A 20,966-nucleotide genomic window follows, 5' to 3' on the forward strand; every position below is an offset into this window, starting at 1 on the left:
AGGAGGGCGGTTTCAGTGGAGTGAGCAGAGCGGAAACCAGTGGATAGGGTCGAGCAGAGTGGTTGGACAGGAAAGCAGAGAGCTGGCGGTATTCGAGGGTTTTGGAGAGGAAGGGTAGGAGGGGGACAGGACGGTAGCTCTGGAGGGATGTGGGGTTAGTTATGAATAACTACTGTAACTAATTTGCTATTAGAGCTGGGTTAAGAATAAAAACAAAAGGTTTGCTTGTATGTTATAGTATCACAGTGCTATATTTGTTTTGGGCTGAATTAAGAAACAAATCATAATTGGAACAGCTTAAATTCTTAAGGGTTCTTAAGTAATATTATTAATTGCATTTGTTTTCACATGGGTTACTAAATTTGAGTAGTAAAATAACAATAGCTAAATAGAGCAATTTGTTTGACATTCAAAATTGTGTGATAACATTTAAGAGTATTGCACAGATATTTATTTGATTTCATATTGCTTTCTGCCCCGTCAATTTTTTTTTTTTTTTTTACCTTTCCCCCCCAGGTAAAATAAACTAAACATTTTACTCCATTTAAGGTGTGTGTGTGTATAAAGTTTTCACTGTTTTGTACTGTTATTTTAACTGCTGCTGAAAGTGTGGGTGAGATACAATAATTTTTTTCTGGGAGATACACATTTGTGGCACATTGGTTTAGTGTGTACAGTATTATCTAGGTCGAAGCACTTTACCATCGATATCATCCATATTAATTCCTGAAGACATCTGCAGGCAGAACATGGGAATGCCAGCCAACTCAGCATCAACCACTGGGAACCAGGATCTCCTGAAAGCTTACTATTGTAGACCCTCAAACAAAAAAGTACGGGGTGTACTTTGTCTGCACTCTGGCTGGTTCAGAGTGACCAAAGTAGGGTTACATAGTGCCTGCTGCTCCATGTGGTCTGTGTGCATTCAAGACTGTTGGGCTTTATTAGAATGTGCACCCTCCCTGCTCATGCTCGTTATTCTGAGAGAGGATTGTGTGGCCTGTCCTGATTGTAAACTCCAGTCTGAGAAGAAACTGAGTGTTAAAAATGTTTCACGTTTTGATTATTATTATTACTACAGAATACAAAAACAAACTTTAGATAGGTATTGAGAATACCAACAATGGGCCAGCAGTGTGGAGTAGTGGTTAGGGGCTCTGGACTCTTGACCGGAGGGTTGTGGGTTCAATCCCAGGTGGAGGACACTGCTGCTGTACTCTTGAGCAAGGTACTTTACCTAGATTGCTCCAGTAAAAACCCAATTGTATAAATGGATAATTGTATGTAAAAATAATGTGATATCTGTATGATGTGAAATAATGTATAATGTGATATCTTGTAACAATTGTAAGTCGCCCTGGCTAAGGGCGTCTGCTAAGAAATAAATAATAATAACAAATGAGCTTAGAAACATGTAGTTTGTTTAGAACAATAGAAAAGTAATTTTGAATAAAAGTAAAGCGCTGTGAAAGATCAGTACCAGAAACAGAGGCAGAGCTATTTAACAAAAACAGGCATGGTCACAGCTAATTGCATAACCCTTTCTCTGCCAAGCGAAATATTCTGTTATCTGTTATACCAGCAACTAAATGCATTCTCTGAGTAAGACTTAGTGGACAAAAAATGTCAATTGAAAGGTAAATGAGAAAACTCCTTTGTCTGAAAAGTATGCACATGAGTGTGATCCACCTAGAGCTATACAAGCTGTGTGAGTTGTGTGTAACTATTCAGCAACAATTATATCAAAGCAAGAGGACATTTCACAAGGGCCACGATGGTGGTATTGTTTCATATCATTGATTACACCTTCACGCTAAAGGAATTACTAGCTGATATTAATCACTGAATACTGGTCACTTACTGTATCCCTCAAGAACAATTTAGGAAATATTTATAGCACCATGTAACGCAGCATAGAAAATTAATTTGAATACAGGAAAAAGTAAATGCAGTGTATGCATAACTAACACACACAGTAGCCGACTACGCCAGAATGGATTTTAACCATACAAAATAACATTCAAAAGGGCACAAACTTAGAGTATAGGTTACAAGTTCAAAAACTACTCTGTAGCGGAGCCACACCTCAGATCCCACACCCCACCCAAACAGGAACACACCAGAATAGAATTGAAAATATTTATTAAGATACAAAAAAAATAAAACAGCAATAAAACCACTAGAGGGTGCTCTAAACTACTCAGTCCCTGGGGATACACCCGAGGCCTACCCTTACCGTCTGGGAGGTACAGGTGTTCTAAACATCACCGTGCAATACCCCAATTTAAATGGGCCTTAAAAAGGACCAAACTATGCCAATTTCCCAGCCCCAACACACAGCGTGATCAGACCAACCCCTATACCCCCTAGCACTCACTGTACACAATGGCCTTTCCTAAAGACCTACAAGGGTTAGGGTGCGATATATAAAATATATATATATGACAAACAGATCACAAAAGGGGAAATTAAAGTTACACATCAGCACGTATGCAGGAGAAACACTCCAAAAATATACAAGAACGGAAACTCACTAATAAAACAATCCATTTTAAAACACAAGAGTATACAATACACATAAAACTTTGCTTTTAGAACAATAACAGGCAAGGATATAACCAAGTAGATGTATGGAGTACACAGAGCAACAGGGACCACACACACCGGCAATAAAAAGAATAATTCAGCCACACGTCAGATAGCCTCGATGGAAGAAGGCAGCATGGAAATTATAATTCAGTTTGCATATTACAGCTACGTATCCAGCCAGCAAACTAATAAAAAGTACACAAAAACACAAGACAAGATTGTCAACAACACACACGTGGTAATCATCACTTTAGGGAACCGAATACAAACAATTACATGTGTAAATACAAAAAGATAAAAATAACAACAAGATTTACACCATTAAAAGCACACAATAATTTACACAAGCAAACACCCTGTAACACCACCAACTGAATTATTGAGACATAAAAACACACACATGCATTAAACAGACATGAGTGTCTATGCAATTGATCTACAAAAAAAATCACCTAATATCATGCTCGGAGTGCACACATGCTGTACATGGCTCTCTGTCTCAGTGTTTTAATTGTTGTCCTCAGGTTCTGTTCTGTTTTTCTTGATTTTGTTTGCAATTTGAGTGACTGCTGCTCCAATCCCACCCGCAACAAGACTGGAACCAGTGCCAACTGCTGCCCCCGCTGCAATAATACCAGCATTTGCAGCAATAGCTACTCCTGCAACAACGCCACCTGCAGTCGTAGCCAGCACTGAGCCTGTCGCCAGGACCCCTACAGCTTTGTAAAACTTTGTGTTATAGTCTTTAAGAAATACTTCTTTCTCAGTGTTTAGGGCTGTCTTCAATTTTTCAAAGTCGTCTTCTCCTAACTGAGTCTTAACTTCATTCAATATCTTATCAACTTCTTCCTCCATCTCCTTCTTCATTTGGTCTGGCCTGGTTAAAAATGTATTTCCCTGGAAAAAAGACAATTGACCATTCTTTAGACTGGGTAATTATCTGACGTATTACCTACATGTAGTTTGACAACATGTGTATTTGTCCTATAAAACTAAAGGGTCTTGCATCTGGTATTAGGTACAGTAGGACTGCTGTCCAAACTGTTCTTATGCTCACTTTATTGGTTAAATATGCTCACCTTCTCATTGATAAACTTCTGAAAACAAAGTGCAGAGCTCTGAAAAAGAAGTTTAGCCTTCTGCAAATTCTGCTTTATGGTCATCTATATGGGAATACAAAAACACAAATCTAAATTCAATGCTAAAATCATGCATCGCTTTAAAGTTTCTGTAAAGCTAAATTTATACTTCTGTTGAAAGTGTCTTGTGGAGTCTAATTTCCTTTTAAAATGTTGTCCAAAGTTCCCATGTCTGTTTAATGGCAGTGGCACTATGGCACTTACAAACACTAAATAAAAGAATTAAACTGCAGTTACTACATTATGGTCTGATTTAAACTTTTCAAACAACTGGGATTTGCATATTTCTCATAAGGTCAGGGGCATTATGTCCTTTCTCTTGACATTAACCACTACTACTTATTCCAAAATACAACAGAAAGTTATATTAAAATATGGAGGCACAGTACTGACGACTGCGCTAGAGGGCTCAGTGCCTTTACTTCATAATGTGATCATTCCCAATCACGTATCTTCTTAGAAAGAGTCCAGTGGAAACAATCACATTTTGCAGTTAAGGCAAAATGTGATAATTAAGAGCGCCAGTCAGCTCAAATGTGAATAAAGTGTTGAAGGTACATTACCTCCCTGAGTGAAACAATTTCATACTGGGCAGATGCAATCACAGATGTAACTTTCTGCAAGAAAAGCAATAGATATTGTTTTAAGTATACCGCCTTGGGAGTCAGATCTCAGGTAAGCAAGGGTGGCCTCCATTTCAGTGTAATCCACCGTCTCAAAATAATAAACATATCTTTCATTCATAATTGTGGATCTAAATACTACTTTTGCCCTCAATATTAATCCAGCTGGTGTTTTTACCAAGTGTAGAAAACTCTTGACTGGTAAAAAGAAAGATTTGTAAAATAAAAGTGAAAGTAGGTTTACCTGGATGTGTTCCTTTAACTGTCTACCAGTGATTTTTGAGTTTTCTCTGTCCATCTTTGGATAGTTGCACAGTGTCGGCACTAAGTCATTAATGAACTGTTTTAGGCACTCTTTAAAATCATCGTCCATATCTTAAAAACAAAAACAAAAGATTAAAAGAGTCAACACACATGGTAGCTGCACTTAGTTCAAATCTTTATTTTCCTGTTATCTGGTGTTGAGTTGTGTCTCAGGGTGGAGGCTGGGAGCGAACCGGCGAGTCTAAACTACAATGCAAAAAGAGCCTGGCTTATAAGAACATAAGAAAGTTTACAAACGAGAGGAGGCCATTCAGCCCATCTTGCTCGTTTGGTTGTTAGTAGCTTATTGATCCCAGAATCTCATCAAGCAGCTTCTTGAAGGATCCCAGGGTGTCAGCTTCAACAACATTACTGGGGAGCTGGTTCCAGACCCTCACAATTCTCTGTGTAAAAAAGTGCCTCCTATTTTCTGTTCTGAATGCCCCTTTATCTAATCTCCATTTGTGACCCCTGGTCCTTGTTTCTTTATTCAGGGCAAAAAAGTCTCCTGGGTCGACATTGTCTATACCTTTTAGGATTTTGAATGTTTGAATGAGATCGCCACATAGTCTTCTTTGTTCAAGACTGAATAGATTCAATTCTTTTAGCCTGTCTGCATACGACATACCTTTTAAACCTGGGATAATTCTGGTTGCTCTTCTTTGCACTCTTTCTAGAGCAGCAATACCCTTTTTGTAACGAGGTGACCAGAACTGAACACAATATTCTAGGTGAGGTCTTACTAATGCATTGTAAAGTTTTAACATTACTTCCCTTGATTTAAATTCAATACTTCTCACAATATATCCGAGCATCTTGTTGGCTTATTTTATATCTTCCCCACATTGTCCAAGTGAAGACATTTCTAACTCAACATAAACTCTTAGGTCTTTTTCATAGTTCCCTTCTTCAATTTCAGTATCTCTCATATGATATTTATAATGCACATTTTTATTGCCTGCATGCAATACTTTACACTTTACTCTATTAAATGTCATTTGCCATGTGTCTGCCCAGTTCTGAATGCTGTCTAGATCATTTTGAATGACCTTTCCTGCTTGTGACCCAGCTGTTGCTGTGACGACGTCACGGACCAGGAAGGAGTAACAGTAAACAAAAGGCAATGGATGGAATGATGGAACTGAGCGCTATAGCGCTCAGCATTTTATTAAATAATAAAACAAAACAAAAGGTTTAAACCAACAACAAAACAACAAACAAAAAGGCGTGTTGGTCAAACAAATAAGTATAAGCAGTTATTTTTAAGTTCAGTTTTCTCTCTCTCCTCGCTCTCTCGTACACGCCTAATACACTCTCCCCTGAAGGTAGAGAGCTGCAGGTTCATATACAGTGACCATCTCCCGATTAGCAACAATTAATCAATGAATTAACTCGGGAGATGGTCACCATCTGCACAAGTTTAATAAGGATGCGTGACAGTCAGCTAGCTAAATAAAAAACCAGCTGATCAGTCACGCATCCTCATGGGGCTTTTAAATTACAAAAACAATAACAAATACTCGGCACTTTGATCTGCGCCGAAAATAAAAATACAAATAATAATAAAAATATATATATAGGGGCGGGACACTCCGCCACAGTGCTGAAACAGTGTTTGCCACTCCTCCCATTTTTGTGTCATCTGCAAATTTAACAAGTTTACTTACTATACCAGAATCTAAATCATTAATGTAGATTAGGAATAGCAGAGGACCTAATACTGATCCCTGTGGTACACCACTGGTTACCTCGCTCCATTTTGAGGTTTCTCCTCTAATCAGTACTTTCTGGTTTCTACATGTTAACCACTCCCTAATCCATGTTCATGCATTTCCTTGAATCCCTACTGCGTTCAGTTTGAGAATTAATCTTTTATGTGGGACTTTGTCAAAAGCTTTCTGGAAATCTAAATAAACCATGTCGTATGCTTTGCAATTATCCATTGTCAATGTTGCATCCCCAAAAAAGTCAAGCAGGTTAGTTAGACACGATCTCCCTTTCCTAAAACCATGCTGACTGTCTCCCAGGATATTGTTACCATATAGGTAATTTTCCATTTTGGATCTTATTATAGTTTCCATAAGTTTACATATAATAGAAGTCAGGCTTATTGGTCTGCAGTTACCTGGTTCGGCTTTGTCTCCCTTTTTGTGGATCGGTATTACGTTTGCTATTTTCCAGTCTGTCGGTGCAAACCCTGTGTCAAGAGACTGTTGCATGATCTTGGTTAGCGGTTTGTAAATAACTTCTTTCATTTCTTTGAGTACTATTGGGAGGATCTCACCCGGCCCAGGGGATTTGTTTATTTTAATAGCTCCTAGTCCCTTTAACAATTCTGCCTCTGTTATGCTAAAGTTATTTAAAACTAGATAGGAACAGGTCGACAAGTGGGGCATGTTGTCCGTGTCCTCCTTTGTAAAAACCTGTGAAAAGTAATCATTTAATATATTTGCTATTTTTTTTTCTTCGCCTATGATTTTGCCATTTGTGTCTCTTAGACATTTAACCTCCTCTTTGAATGTTCTCTTGCTGTTATAATATTGGAAAAACATTTTGGAATTGGTTTTAGCCCCCTTAGCAATATTGATTTCTATCTCTCTCTTGGCCTTTCTAACTTCCTTTTTGACTTGTGTTTGCAGTTCCAAGTACTCTTTCTGTGTACTTTGTTTTTGGTCCCTTTTAAACGCTCTGTAAAGTGCCTTTTTTCGCTGATTTTTTTTATTTTTTATTGATCTGTTAAACCATTTTGGCCATTTTGTTTTAGATTTAGATTTGTCTACTTTTGGGATGTAATTGTTTTGCGCCTCTAGTACTACATTTTTAAAAAACAGCCATCCTTTTTCTGTGGATGTGTGGCGGAGTGTCCCGCTCCTATGTATTTATTTATTATTATTTGTATTTGTTTGCGGCGTGTATAAAAGCACCGCGTCTTTTGTTATTGTTTTTATAGTATATTTAAAAGAAGTGGAGCTCCCGCTGCCGCCTCCATGGCCAGGGGCTCCCCTCCCGAGTTCGCCTCCGGAGGGTCCGCTAGTGCTGCTGCTGCCGTCGCCTCCCGAAGGTCCGCTGTGGCTGCCGTCGCCTCCCGAGGGTCCGCTGCGGCTGCCGTTGCCTGCCGAGGGTCTGCAGCTGCTGCCGTCTCCTCCCGAGGGTCCTCCCGAGGGTCCAAAATTTTTTTGGCCAGAGGAGCTGGCCTGTGCGCGGGCCATTGGAACGCTACGGCTGTTTCGGTGGGAGGAGGACATCCCACCATGGCCGCCACCTTTGGCCCGTTGCTGCCCCTGTTCCTGCACCGGGACTTTGGGGACTAAGGGGGGAGGTGGCCGAAAAAGCCATGTGTGCAGCACACAAGGTGGGGCATGTGTGGCGGAGTGTCCCGCCCCTATATTATTTATGTATTATTATTTGTATTTGTTTGCGGTGCGGATAAAAGCGCCGCGTCTTTTGTTATTGTTTTTTATAGTATATTTAAAAACCCCGTGAAATGCATGACTGATCAGTTACTGATTATTTAACTAGCTGACAGTCACGCATCCTTACTAAACTCGTGCAGACTCTGGCCGAGGGGTAATAAGATAATTAACAGCTAATTAACCCCTCGGCCAGAGTATAAGAACCGGCAGCTGTCCGTTCTGCAGAGGTGGAGTGTAGAGAGTACGGGAGAGCGGAGAGAGAGAGCACGTAGAACACAACAAAACAATTGCTATATTTAAAAAATTTACTTGTTTCTATTTGTTTGGCCATCGCGCCTTTTTGTTTTCTGTTTTGTTGTTTTGTTTAAATCTTTTGTTTTGGTCTATTTATTTATTTATTAAAAACGCTGAGTGCATTAGCATTCAGCTTCACCCGCTCATCCATTGTTTGTTTTCAGTTACTTCCTTAACTTCCTAACTTTAGTTATTACTTTTGGGGTTTTCACTTCAAATGAGACCACATTGTGGTCTGAATTTGCCAATGGCTCTCTGACCTCTGTTTTAGTTATTCTGTCTTCGTTATTTGAAAAGACTAAATAAAGGTATGCCTCGCCTCTAGTCAGTGCCTTGACAAATTGCATTAGGAAGCAGTCATTTGTCATTTCCACCATTTCAATTTCGTCCGTCGTGCTCCCCACCGGGTTCTCCCATTTTATATGGGGGAAGTTGAAATCCCCCATTAGTATTCTTCCTTTCTAGTTTAAATGCTTCTGGACCTCCTCAAGGATCCTTTCTCTGAGTAGATTGATTCCCTTTCTGTTTAAGTGCAGTCCTTCCCACCTATATACAGTGCCTTGCGAAAGTATTCGGCCCCCTTGAACTTTGCGACCTTTTGCCACATTTCAGGCTTCAAACATAAAGATATGAAACTGTAATTTTTTGTGAAGAATCAACAACAAGTGGGACACAATCATGAAGTGGAACGAAATTTATTGGATATTTCAAACTTTTTTAACAAATAAAAAACTGAAAAATTGGGCGTGCAAAATTATTCAGCCCCTTTACTTTCAGTGCAGCAAACTCTCTCCAGAAGTTCAGTGAGGATCTCTGAATGATCCAATGTTGACCTAAATGACTAATGATGATAAATAGAATCCACCTGTGTGTAATCAAGTCTCCGTATAAATGCACCTGCACTGTGATAGTCTCAGAGGTCCGTTTAAAGCGCAGAGAGCATCATGAAGAACAAGGAACACACCAGGCAGGTCCGAGATACTGTTGTGGAGAAGTTTAAAGCTGGATTTGGATACAAAAAGATTTCCCAAGCTTTAAACATCCCAAGGAGCACTGTGCAAGCGATAATATTGAAATGGAAGGAGTATCAGACCACTGCAAATCTACCAAGACCTGGCCGTCCCTCTAAACTTTCAGCTCATACAAGGAGAAGACTGATCAGAGATGCAGCCAAGAGGCCCATGATCACTCTGGATGAACTGCAGAGATCTACAGCTGAGGTGGGAGACTCTGTCCATAGGACAACAATCAGTCGTATACTGCACAAATCTGGCCTTTATGGAAGAGTGGCAAGAAGAAAGCCATTTCTTAAAGATATCCATAAAAAGTGTCGTTTACAGTTTGCCACAAGCCACCTGGGAGACACACCAAACATGTGGAAGAAGGTGCTCTGGTCAGATGAAACCAAAATCAAACTTTTTGGCAACAATGCAAAACGTTATGTTTGGCGTAAAAGCAACACAGCTCATCACCCTGAACACACCATCCCCACTGTCAAACATGGTGGTGGCAGCATCATGGTTTGGGCCTGCTTTTCTTCAGCAGGGACAGGGAAGATGGTTAAAATTGATGGGAAGATGGATGGAGCCAAATACAGGACCATTCTGGAAGAAAACCTGATGGAGTCTGCAAAAGACCTGAGACTGGGACGGAGATTTGTCTTCCAACAAGACAATGATCCAAAACATAAAGCAAAATCTACAATGGAATGGTTCACAAATAAACATATCCAGGTGTTAGAATGGCCAAGTCAAAGTCCAGACCTGAATCCAATCGAGAATCTGTGGAAAGAACTGAAAACTGCTGTTCACAAATGCTCTCCATCCAACCTCACTGAGCTCGAGCTGTTTTGCAAGGAGGAATGGGCAAAAATTTCAGTCTCTCGATGTGCAAAACTGATAGAGACATACCCCAAGCGACTTACAGCTGTAATCGCAGCAAAAGGTGGCGCTACAAAGTATTAACTTAAGGGGGCTGAATAATTTTGCACGCCCAATTTTTCAGTTTTTTATTTGTTAAAAAAGTTTGAAATATCCAATAAATTTCGTTCCACTTCATGATTGTGTCCCACTTGTTGTTGATTCTTCACAAAAAATTACAGTTTCATATCTTTATGTTTGAAGCCTGAAATGTGGCAAAAGGTCGCAAAATTCAAGGGGGCCGAATACTTTCGCAAGGCACTGTAGATAACACCGTGTAACAAATTATTATTTTTTTTGGTTCCTGGGTAGTAAGTGTTATTTCCTAATTGCTTATGCCTCAAAAGTATAGAAAATGGCTATTATTCCCCACAAACTTTGCTTTTGTGACCAGGACAGTGATATTTTGAAATGTACCTATTTTCCAGAACATTCCAGATAGATTCAGTGCTGAGTAAACTTGGAGTAACTTCTAGAACTTTCTAGAACTTTCCAGTAATATAAATAGTAGTATAAATACAGGGGCCTTAAGCCCACCAGTTCAGTTTAGTTCCAGCTGCCTAAGTGGATACATATCTGCATTTTTCTGAGATGGCATCAAGGTCATAGGAGACTTTAAAATGGTGGCATTCCTGATGGGTCTCCAAGGCGGTTTTACCAAGTTTCCCTGCTATCTTTGCCTTTGGGACAGCAGGCGCACTACCACAGGCGGGACTGGCCACAGTGGACCGAGTTTTCTGTGGGGAGGAACAACGTCAAGTGGGGGCCACTGGTGGACACCCGGAAGGTGCTGATGCCACCACTGCACACCAAATTGGGTCTTATGAAACAATTTGTCAGAGCTCTAGATAAGGAGTCGGCAGCCTTCAAGTACCTTCAAGACTTCTTCCCTAAGCTGGCTGAGGCAAAGGTCAAAGCCGGTGTCTTCGTCGGACCACAGATAAAGAAGATCCTGGAGTGCAATGAATTCCCCAGGAAGCTCACTAGTAAGGAGAAAGCGTCTTGGAACAGCTTTATGGCAGTGGTTCGGGGCTTCCTGGGCAATCACAAGGCCGAAAACTATGTGGAGCTGGTTGAGACTCTGGTGAAGAACTATGGCACAATGGGCTGTAGGATGTCCCTCAAAGTCCATATCCTTGATGCTCTTCTTGATAAATTCAAGGAGAACATGGGAGCGTACTCGGAGGAGCAAGGCGAGCGCTTCCACCAGGATATACTGGACTTTGAACGCCGCTACCAAGGACAGTATAACGAGAACATGATGGGAGACTACATTTGGGGGCTGATTCGTGAAAGTGATTTACAGTATAATCGTAAATCTCGAAAAACTACTCACTTCTAAATCTTTTGTAGTAATTTTTGTATTACTATAGTATAAATACATGTTAATTTGGATTCATATGTTGTTTTTTTCTGACTTTATGTGAACAAAAAGACACATTCGCCCGTTTTCTCATTGGAAATAGGTAAATATCAAAATATCAATGTCCTGGTCACAAAAGCAAAGTTTGTGGGGAATAATAGCCATTTTCTATACTTTTGACGCGTAAGCAATTAGGAAATAACACTTACTACCCGGGAACAAAAATTGTGTTACATAGTGTAATCCTTGTTGTACAATGTGCTCCAATGTTCAAGAAAGGTGAAACCTTCCTGTGTGCACCACGATTTCAGCCATGCCTTTTGATTTTGTATTTCCAGCTGTCCGTGTGCTCCTTTGCAAGGTGCCGGCAGTATCCCAGAAAATACCACAGTTTTGGTCTTGTCTTTTAATTTCCTTCCTAGCTCTCTGAATTTGTTTTGCATGGATCTTGTCCTGTCTCTTTCAATGTTGTTTGTACCAATGTGGATGACTACTACCGGGTCATCTCCTGTTCGTTCTAGGAGCCTGTCCACTTTCTCAGTGATGTGCTCCTGGTAGGCAGCACACTGTTGTAGTAAGGGGGTCCAAACTGCGAACTGAACTTGCTGTGTTTCTCAAAAGGAGTCCCCAACAATCATGACCTCCCTTCTTTTTGCTGCCTGGCCGGAACTATTTATAGGGTCGTGGATGTTGTTCCTTTCATTCTTTTGATGTTGGTTTTGGTCATCTAAATGCTGAAGTGGCTCAAATTTGTTGGATGTTGGGATTCTGGTGGCTGTGTTTGACGAAATTTATTTTTTCCCTGCCTATCTGAACCCAGCTGTTTCGACTCTCTTCCATCTCCCTGGTGCCTTTCAGTCTTCTAGGGGTGCAGACTTCCATGAATTGTGGGTGTGTCGGCTCCTCAAGCTCCTGTTGCTGGCTCATTTCCTCCAGCTCCATTTCTAACAGACTTACTCGTTGAAGCAAGTCCTGGATCGTGCGGCACTTTACACACACTTGGTTGAGCTCTGTTGGGTTTTCTCGGATTTCCCACATCATGCAGTTGTCACAGATTACTGGCTTGAAGACCATGTTTTATTTTTATTTTTTTATTTTTTTTTTGGACGTTCAGTTTAGCTTCTGTAGCTGTCAACCTGCTTCTAACTCTGATGTACTTGTCCACTCGTACTTTTCCCACGCTGTTGCCTCCCACGCTCTCGCTCTGAACACTGGCTGCCTTTTGTTTGTTTCTGCGTTGTGTTGCTGGCTCCGCCCCTCCCTCATGTCTCAGAATGGCAACGAATTTGAATCAGCTGCTCCAAGTTTCAGCTCGTTATCCGAAAAAGACACGCAGCTGTTAGACTTTAAGCTGCAGTGTTTTCTGATTAAAGCAATTCAAGATGTAATTTAAAGATGTAATTCCTCCTTACTGCTTCTAACTGTGATGTACTTGTCCACTCGTACTTCTCCCATGTCTGCATTTATTGTTTCAGAGCTTTTAGCCTGGGGTGTAGTGCTATATTTAGAAGTGAGGGGTCGCTATTATCTTTTAAATAAATGTTTAGCTTATTTCATCTAGTTGATTTCTGATATATGGGTCTAAAAATAGGTTAATCTCACCTCTCTTACTCATTATTCTAGACCAGGCACGCTGTATTCATTATTTCATTATTTATCTCTCAAGGGTTTCTTACGGTCATTGTATTATTTGTTTATTTGTATCGGTTATACACATGGATATCTACCTCCATATATTAATAGGAGCAAAACAGTTCAATATTCTCCACGTGAAGTACGGAAGCAGTGCTCTCCCTGTCCAAGAAGTGAGGGGTCATGCTTTTAATCTCATCTCACGGGACTGGAAAATCCGCAAGGGCTGTGTATCACTGTGACAGAAATACAATGAGTTCTGGTGATAAATCTTCCTCCCGACCTGTGAGGGCGCTAAAGAACGGGAGGAGAAGTATCTGGAAGGGCTGGCCTGACAGTTCGTTTCCGGGACCGGAAAGTGGGTCAGCCTGGAAGGAAGCGAGACTCTGTTGTAAGACCGTATTGATTTGACAGGTAAACAAGGGGCAGCTGCAAGTAATAAGGCAGCTGCAACCGTTTACCTAGATATCATGCGGGATTACATATAGGGGCCAGGGTAACGCTGTTCTTTTCCTTCGTTTGGGTTAAACGTTTGGAGAGAGAAGGATCGAGAGAGGAGCTCTCATCGTTAAAACGAAATAATTACGTGTTGTGTTGTGTTGTGTTTGTCTGTGTAATTGTCTGTGTTTTTCACCACCAGACAGTTAAAGCACTACTCCGGAGCTGTCGCCAAGGGTCAGCACTATCCGGAGCACCACTGCACCCCGCACTATCTGTGTTTGCCCCAGCAATACTGCACTCACCCAGGACTGGTGACCGTCTGTTTGTTTTTGTTCAGGACTGTGCCTTGTTTATTGTTATCCCCGTGCGTTACACATCGTTGTGTATCGCCGGGGATTTAGTTGCTTTGCGGTCACCAGACCTGGAAAAAAGAATAAAGCACTGTTTTCACTGGAATACCGTTGTCTGCCTGTCACTCCTGCACCGCATCACCGCTACACCTGTTCCCCTTACTTACCACTTTGCCACACGTGGTGTCAGACTACGGGATCATGGACCGCAACGCACTGGCGGAGCTGCTGCAGGCGCTGGAGAGCAGGCGCGACGCAGAGGAGAGAAGGAGGGAGGAGCGCTACACGGCGCTCATTGAACGGGTAGGGCTGGCCGTTGCTGCAGCGACGACCCCTACCACAACACCGCTGATGTCGCCCCCGAAGGCACGGGCAATGAAGATGTCGGCGGAGGATGACCCGGAGGCGTATTTGGTGGCGTTCGAGCGGCTGGCTACCGCGGCGGCTTGGCCGCGGGAGTTCTGGGCCAGCCAGTTGGGACCCTGCCTGATTGGGGAGGCTCAGGCAGCCTACCAAGCCATGAGCGACCATCACGCCACCGATTATGACCTGGTCAAGCAGGCTATCCTCCGCCGGCTGAACATCACCACGGAGACCCACCGGGCGCGATTTAGGGAGTACCGGAGAGCCCCGGAGACACGCCCCAGGGTGGTTGCAGAGCGGTTGTGCGACCACATGGTGCATTGGCTGACCCCCGGGAAGAAGACCGCCCAGCAGATGGGGGAAGCCATTGTGGTAGAGCAATTCTGCCATGTGGTCGGCGCCGAAACCCAGGCGTGGATACGGCGCCACAACCCCGACACCCTGGAGGAGGCGGTCAAACTGGCCGAAGACTTCGAGGACTCCCTGACCTCTGCCCGGATCGGGATCCTGTCGGCCCCTGCCCTTCGGAGCAGCCGACCTCTCCCTCCCTCTCCTCCAACACCACCACCACCACCCCCCACGTTCCAGGGACCCAGACCTCCCAGAGCACCGACCCCATTGGGCCCCCTTGCCTCCCCCACATGGAGACCAAGGTTGGCCCCCAGCTGGGGTAGAGGTGCTGCCCCTGCCCCGTTGCCATACCAGCAGCGGGACAGATTTCTGACCTATGCCCCCTCTGTCCCTCCTATCTGTTTTAGGTGCCACCAGCCGGGACATCTGGCCAGGTCATGCCCCGCTGCCATGGAGTGTGACGTGGCCGCGTGCAATTGGGCACCTGAAACTGGTAAGCGTGGGGAATATGGTCGGGAGGGGCCTTGTTTGATTAATGTTGTGTTAGGGAATGTGAAAACCCACGCATTAGTGGACACAGGGTGTGAGCAAACCTTGATTAGGACAGCTCTCCTGGGCGGTGTGTCGTGGCGGCCACGAGGTCAGGTGGCCATCTCCTGTATCCATGGAGACACGGCGGCATACCCCACATTAAAAGTATATTTATCGGTAGGACCGATAAAACGTCACCTTGTAGTCGGGGTGGCGGAAAGGTTGCCACACCCAGTTATTCTGGGTCGAGACTGGCCAAAATTCAAAGAATTGATGCAAACAATGGCAGTCTCAGCCACACACGTAAACGTGGCAGGAAAAAAAAAAAGAGGAACGAATTGGTGATGTGTTTCCTTTTCACACTGAAATGTTTTCCCCTCTTTTCCGTCCTAGAAAAACAAATAAGGAGAGACGGACCGCGAAATGGGAGGGAGCATTTGTGAGACAAGGCTGGGGTCTGGTGGGAGAGTGCTGCAATGATAACAAACGCCAGTCGAAGGGAGTGGGAACGCAGTGTGACCGAGAGAGCGAGGTTACTGGACCGACTAGAGCAGAGGTTATTCCAGCCCCTCTCAATGTACCGGACCCGTGGTACTCAAGCGCGGACCTAGTGTGGGGCCAACAAAACGACCCGTCACTGGTGCACGCTTGGGGGCAGGTCCGGTCCATTGAAGGTAAGGATGTTGACGGCGCTGGGGCGCTAGTATATCCACATTTCAGTATCAAGGGGCAATTACTATATAGGGTAAACCTAGCCGCGGGCACAGGACAGCCTGTAACACAATTGTTGGTTCCCCCGTCTTGTCGGACCGAGGTCATGAGGCTGGCGCATGATATCCCTTTTGCGGGGCACCTCGGAGCCGAGAAGACGAGGGAACGGATATTGGCTCGATTCTATTGGGTAGGTCTTCATACTGATGTGTCGAGATATGTAGCCACCTGCCCAGACTGCCAGCGAGTAGCGCCGGGTCGAGTGCGCCCCGCCCCTTTGGTCCCACTGCCGATTATTTCCACTCCTTTCGAGCGCATTGCAATGGACATAGTCGGCCCTTTGCTACCTTCTGACTCCGGGTATACGCACATTTTAGTAGTGGTGGATTATGCAACGCGATACCCGGAGGCAGTTCCATTGAGGTCCACTAGTGCCGCTGCAATAGCCACCGAGTTAGCACAGATTATGGCCAGAGTAGGGATCCCCAAGGAGATTTTGACCGATCACGGAACTAACTTTTTGTCCAATACGTTACAGCAGGTGTACAAAATATTAAAAATACGTCCCATCAGGACGTCCGTTTATCATCCACAATCGGACGGTCTGGTGGAACGTTTTAATCAGACCTTAAAGTCGATGCTGAGGCGATTTGTGACACAAGAGCAGAAACATTGGGCATCACTTCTCCCCTACCTCCTTTTTGCAGTGAGAGAAGTGCCGCAGAGTTCAACGGGGTTCTCCCCCTTTGAGCTCCTGTACGGCCGGCAGCCTCGCGGCATTCTCGACCTGCTGAGAGAGGGGTGGGAGGAGCACAAAGGCTCGTCTAAAAATGTAGTGAAGTATGTGCTCCTACTCCGAGATCGCCTGGATTTGGTCGGTCGTTTGGCCCAAGACAACCTCAGATCGGCTCAGCACCGACAAGAGCAGCATTATAACAAAAATGCACGGATTCGAACCTTTCGACCAGGGGACAAGGTAATGCTGCTACTTCCCTCATCAGAGTCAAAACTGTGTGCTAAATGGCAGGGGCCGTATGAGGTGATTCGGGCTATAGGGAAAGTAAATTATGAAATTAGACAGCCCGATCGCCGGAATGAACGTGAAATTTACCACATTAATTTGTTGAAGCCCTGGCAGGCAAGAGAGGTCTTATTTATAGCCCCAGGCAATATGGAGGATGATTTAGGTCCCTGTCCAGAGACCCCGAGCACAAGAGCGATTTCAATGGGGGAACAATTAGTTCCGGATCAGCAAAGAGAGCTGCGTAAGCTTATTGAGGAGTTCAGCGATGTTTTTTCTGATGTGCCCGGCAGGACGAACTTAGTTGAATATGACATTATCTCTCCCCCAGGTGTCACAGTGCGAGAGAGACCGTACCGGATCCCGGAAAGTCGACGAAGTGGCGTTCGCAAAGAGGTACGGGATATGCTCGAGCTTGGAGTGATTGAACCTTCCAGGAGCGAGTGGTGCAGTCCTATTGTAATAGTGGCTAAGAAGGACGGCACCAACCGCTTCTGCGTAGATTTCAGAAAGGTGAATGCTATTGCCAAGTTCGATGCGTATCCCATGCCTCGGGTCGACGAACTTTTAGACAGACTGGGAAAAGCGAGGTTTATTTCCACTCTGGACCTGACGAAGGGATACTGGCAAATCCCTCTAACCCGCAGCTCCAGAGAGAAAACCGCATTTTCAACACCAGAGGGGCTGTTCCACTTTAAAACCATGCCGTTTGGGTTACATGGTGCGCCCGCTGCCTTTCAGAGACTGATGGACCAGGTTTTACGCCCACATCATGAATATACAGCAGCGTATATTGATGACGTGGTGATTTACAGCTCCACCTGGCGAGAGCATTTGGCTAGGGTTGCAGCCGTTCTTCAGTCTCTAAGGGCAGCCCGGCTGACAGCTAACTTGAGGAAATGTGCGTTTGCCAAGACAGAGACTCAATATTTGGGATTTGTAATGGGAAATGGAAGGGTGAAACCTGTGGTCACCAAAATCCAGGCTTTGGTTGATGCAGCGATCCCCAAAACCAAGACTCAGGTGAGGTCACTACTGGGCTTAGCCGGTTATTACCGCCGCTTCATCCCCGAGTACGCCACAGTGGTTAACCCGTTAGTCGACCTCACCAAAAAGAGTGCTCCAAATTTAATTAAATGGTCAGCTGAGTGTCAGGGGGCGTTTGATACGATTAAGCGTAAACTTTGCCAGGCCCCCACTCTTATTACCCCAGATTTCACCAAGAGATTCATCCTCCACACCGACGCCTCGGATGTAGGTTTGGGTGCAGTCTTGTCCCAAAAAGTAGCTGGAGTAGAACACCCGATATTGTACCTGAGCAAAAAAATGTTACCTCGGGAGCGTAACTACTCCGTAGTCGAAAAAGAGTGTTTGGCCATTAAATGGGCTACTCACTCTTTACGATACTACCTGCTGGGACACTCATTTGATCTTGTCACAGACCACGCCCCACTCCAGTGGTTAAGCACCATGAAGGACAGCAATGCCCGGATAACTCGGTGGTATCTGGCATTGCAGCCCTTCATGTACCATATGGTACACCGTGCGGGGAAAGACCACCAAAATGCGGATTATTTTTCCCGGGAGGGGGGAGCAATGGGAAAGGTAGATTTAGCCGAGTGTTCCTTCGGCTCCACTCTGAGCGGTGGGATATGTGACAGAAATACAATGAGTTCTGGTGATAAATCTTCCTCCCGACCTGTGAGGGCGCTAAAGAACGGGAGGAGAAGTATCTGGAAGGGCTGGCCTGACAGTTCGTTTCCGGGACCGGAAAGTGGGTCAGCCTGGAAGGAAGCGAGACTCTGTTGTAAGACCGTATTGATTTGACAGGTAAACAAGGGGCAGCTGCAAGTAATAAGGCAGCTGCAACCGTTTACCTAGATATCATGCGGGATTACATATAGGGGCCAGGGTAACGCTGTTCTTTTCCTTCGTTTGGGTTAAACGTTTGGAGAGAGAAGGATCGAGAGAGGAGCTCTCATCGTTAAAACGAAATAATTACGTGTTGTGTTGTGTTGTGTTTGTCTGTGTAATTGTCTGTGTTTTTCACCACCAGACAGTTAAAGCACTACTCCGGAGCTGTCGCCAAGGGTCAGCACTATCCGGAGCACCACTGCACCCCGCACTATCTGTGTTTGCCCCAGCAATACTGCACTCACCCAGGACTGGTGACCGTCTGTTTGTTTTTGTTCAGGACTGTGCCTTGTTTATTGTTATCCCCGTGCGTTACACATCGTTGTGTATCGCCGGGGATTTAGTTGCTTTGCGGTCACCAGACCTGGAAAAAAGAATAAAGCACTGTTTTCACTGGAATACCGTTGTCTGCCTGTCACTCCTGCACCGCATCACCACTACACCTGTTCCCCTTACTTACCACTTTGCCACAATCACACAACCCATTACAGTTATAACGACAAAAAGTCATAATTGAGTAGAACGAGAAAAACAAATACCCTAAAAAAAAATTGGGAACTTGAACAGAAATAAATACAAGTTGGTAAAAGTAGTATTTTTCTTTTAAACTACTGTAATGTAAAATTATTACTGATGTCATAAACCTGATGCAGCGTATACCTTCAGAAAATAATCGTTCACCTGCATCTTGTGTCTGAGTGAAAACATTATACATGATACGTTCAGGGACGGACTGGGACTAAAAAACGGCCCTGGACTTTGACCCAGACGGGCCCACCACAACCGGCCCGCGGATACTCCACCGCCCCCACCCCTCCGACACACGCACGTTCACACACCAGCCCCTCATACCACCACCTAGCTGCATCACAGCTATTGTTGTACACTAATGCAGTACTATTTTCAGAGTGCTACAGAACACACACACACACACTCTGTACACTGTTATAAGAGTTCTACAGAATACATACAATACATTATTATTATTATCAGTATGTATTTATTGTAACTGGAGTTGCCGATCATGAAGAGGGGGGGGGGTCAGGAGACCAGCTCCCCCAGCCGCACTTTCACAGAAGGAGATTATGTGGCTGAAGCCCCGGAAGAGGGAGCTGTTAGCCACAAAGAAGTTAGGGGTGGAGGACATTCCACCATGGCCACCCCCAGAAACAACTTGCTTCCTCCTTTTCCGGGACTTTGAGACTGAGGGAGGAGGTGGCCATTGGGGCCATGTGTGTGTTGCACAAGGGGGCGGATATGTAGCAGGGCGGTAGAGCAGCCCTGTACGTATTTATTTATTTTTAGAACGGGGTTTCCCCCTCCGCCCCGGTGTTATTTTGTATATGTTTTGTATTATTATTATTATTATTATTATTATTATTATTATTATTATTATTATTATTATTAGTATGTATTTATTGTAAATGACGGTGAAACGCCACAGGTTTGTTATTGATTTATTTAAAATGTTTTCTGGCAGAGGCGAGAGCGGGTACTCGTCCTCTGCCAGGGAAAATTAGGAAAGCTTGTGCAGAAGGTGGTCATCTCCCAAATTAATTAGGTGATTTAATTTGTTGCTAATCGGGAGATGGTCACCTTTATAAAAAGTCTGCAGCTCTCCAGCTCGTGTGTGGGTGTTAGAGAGGAGAGAGCGAGCAGAGAGCGTGAAAACGAAACGTAAAAGAATAACGCAAAGAATTAGTGAAGGCTATTGCCCAGCCTGATCGTGTTATTTTGTGTTCGAGACTTGTGTTGTTTCAATATTTATTTTCGCTCTGTGAGCAAGTTTCTTTTTGTTTAAACCTTTGTAGGTTCTATAGACATTGTCATCTCAAATATATTGCAAATGTCATGGACTTTCTTATGTTATGTTCTTATGATATTGTATCAGGAATCTACACTGAATGAACTTTAATCTAATTTGTCTAGCTTTGCTTAGAGATAACGATCAACGTAACACCTTGAATGCACCAGGCACTCAGGAAACAAAAGGCTGCTCAAACCTGTCT

The 20,966-nt window shown here is 44.0% G+C and overlaps 2 protein-coding genes across 3 annotated transcripts in view; one reads left to right on the plus strand and one right to left on the minus strand.

Moving 5' to 3' along the window:
- Positions 1–2,158: 2,158 nt before the first annotated feature.
- The window catches only part of LOC117398261 (RING finger protein 112-like), a 58,447-nt gene continuing 39,639 nt past the window's right edge, over positions 2,159–20,966 (minus strand). For both annotated transcript variants that reach the window (XM_059016854.1, XM_059016853.1), the window contains exons 11-14: positions 4,596–4,726; positions 4,292–4,345; positions 3,669–3,752; positions 2,159–3,486 (exon numbers count right to left, since the gene is read on the minus strand). In XM_059016854.1, coding sequence (XP_058872837.1) covers positions 3,097–3,486; positions 3,669–3,752; positions 4,292–4,345; positions 4,596–4,726 — 659 coding nt within the window. In that variant the 3' untranslated portion in view covers positions 2,159–3,096. The remainder of the gene's footprint in view (positions 3,487–3,668; positions 3,753–4,291; positions 4,346–4,595; positions 4,727–20,966) is intronic.
- LOC131723239 (zinc finger protein 446-like) lies at positions 13,556–19,364 on the plus strand. The gene is made up of 2 exons (XM_059016856.1): positions 13,556–15,273; positions 19,100–19,364. Exons 1-2 carry the CDS (start codon positions 14,268–14,270, stop codon positions 19,105–19,107), a joined length of 1,014 nt encoding a protein of 337 aa, XP_058872839.1. The 5' UTR covers positions 13,556–14,267; the 3' UTR covers positions 19,108–19,364.

This window comes from Acipenser ruthenus, chromosome 54 (assembly GCF_902713425.1).
Source record: "Acipenser ruthenus chromosome 54, fAciRut3.2 maternal haplotype, whole genome shotgun sequence".
NCBI classification, from domain to species: Eukaryota; Metazoa; Chordata; class Actinopteri; order Acipenseriformes; family Acipenseridae; genus Acipenser; species Acipenser ruthenus.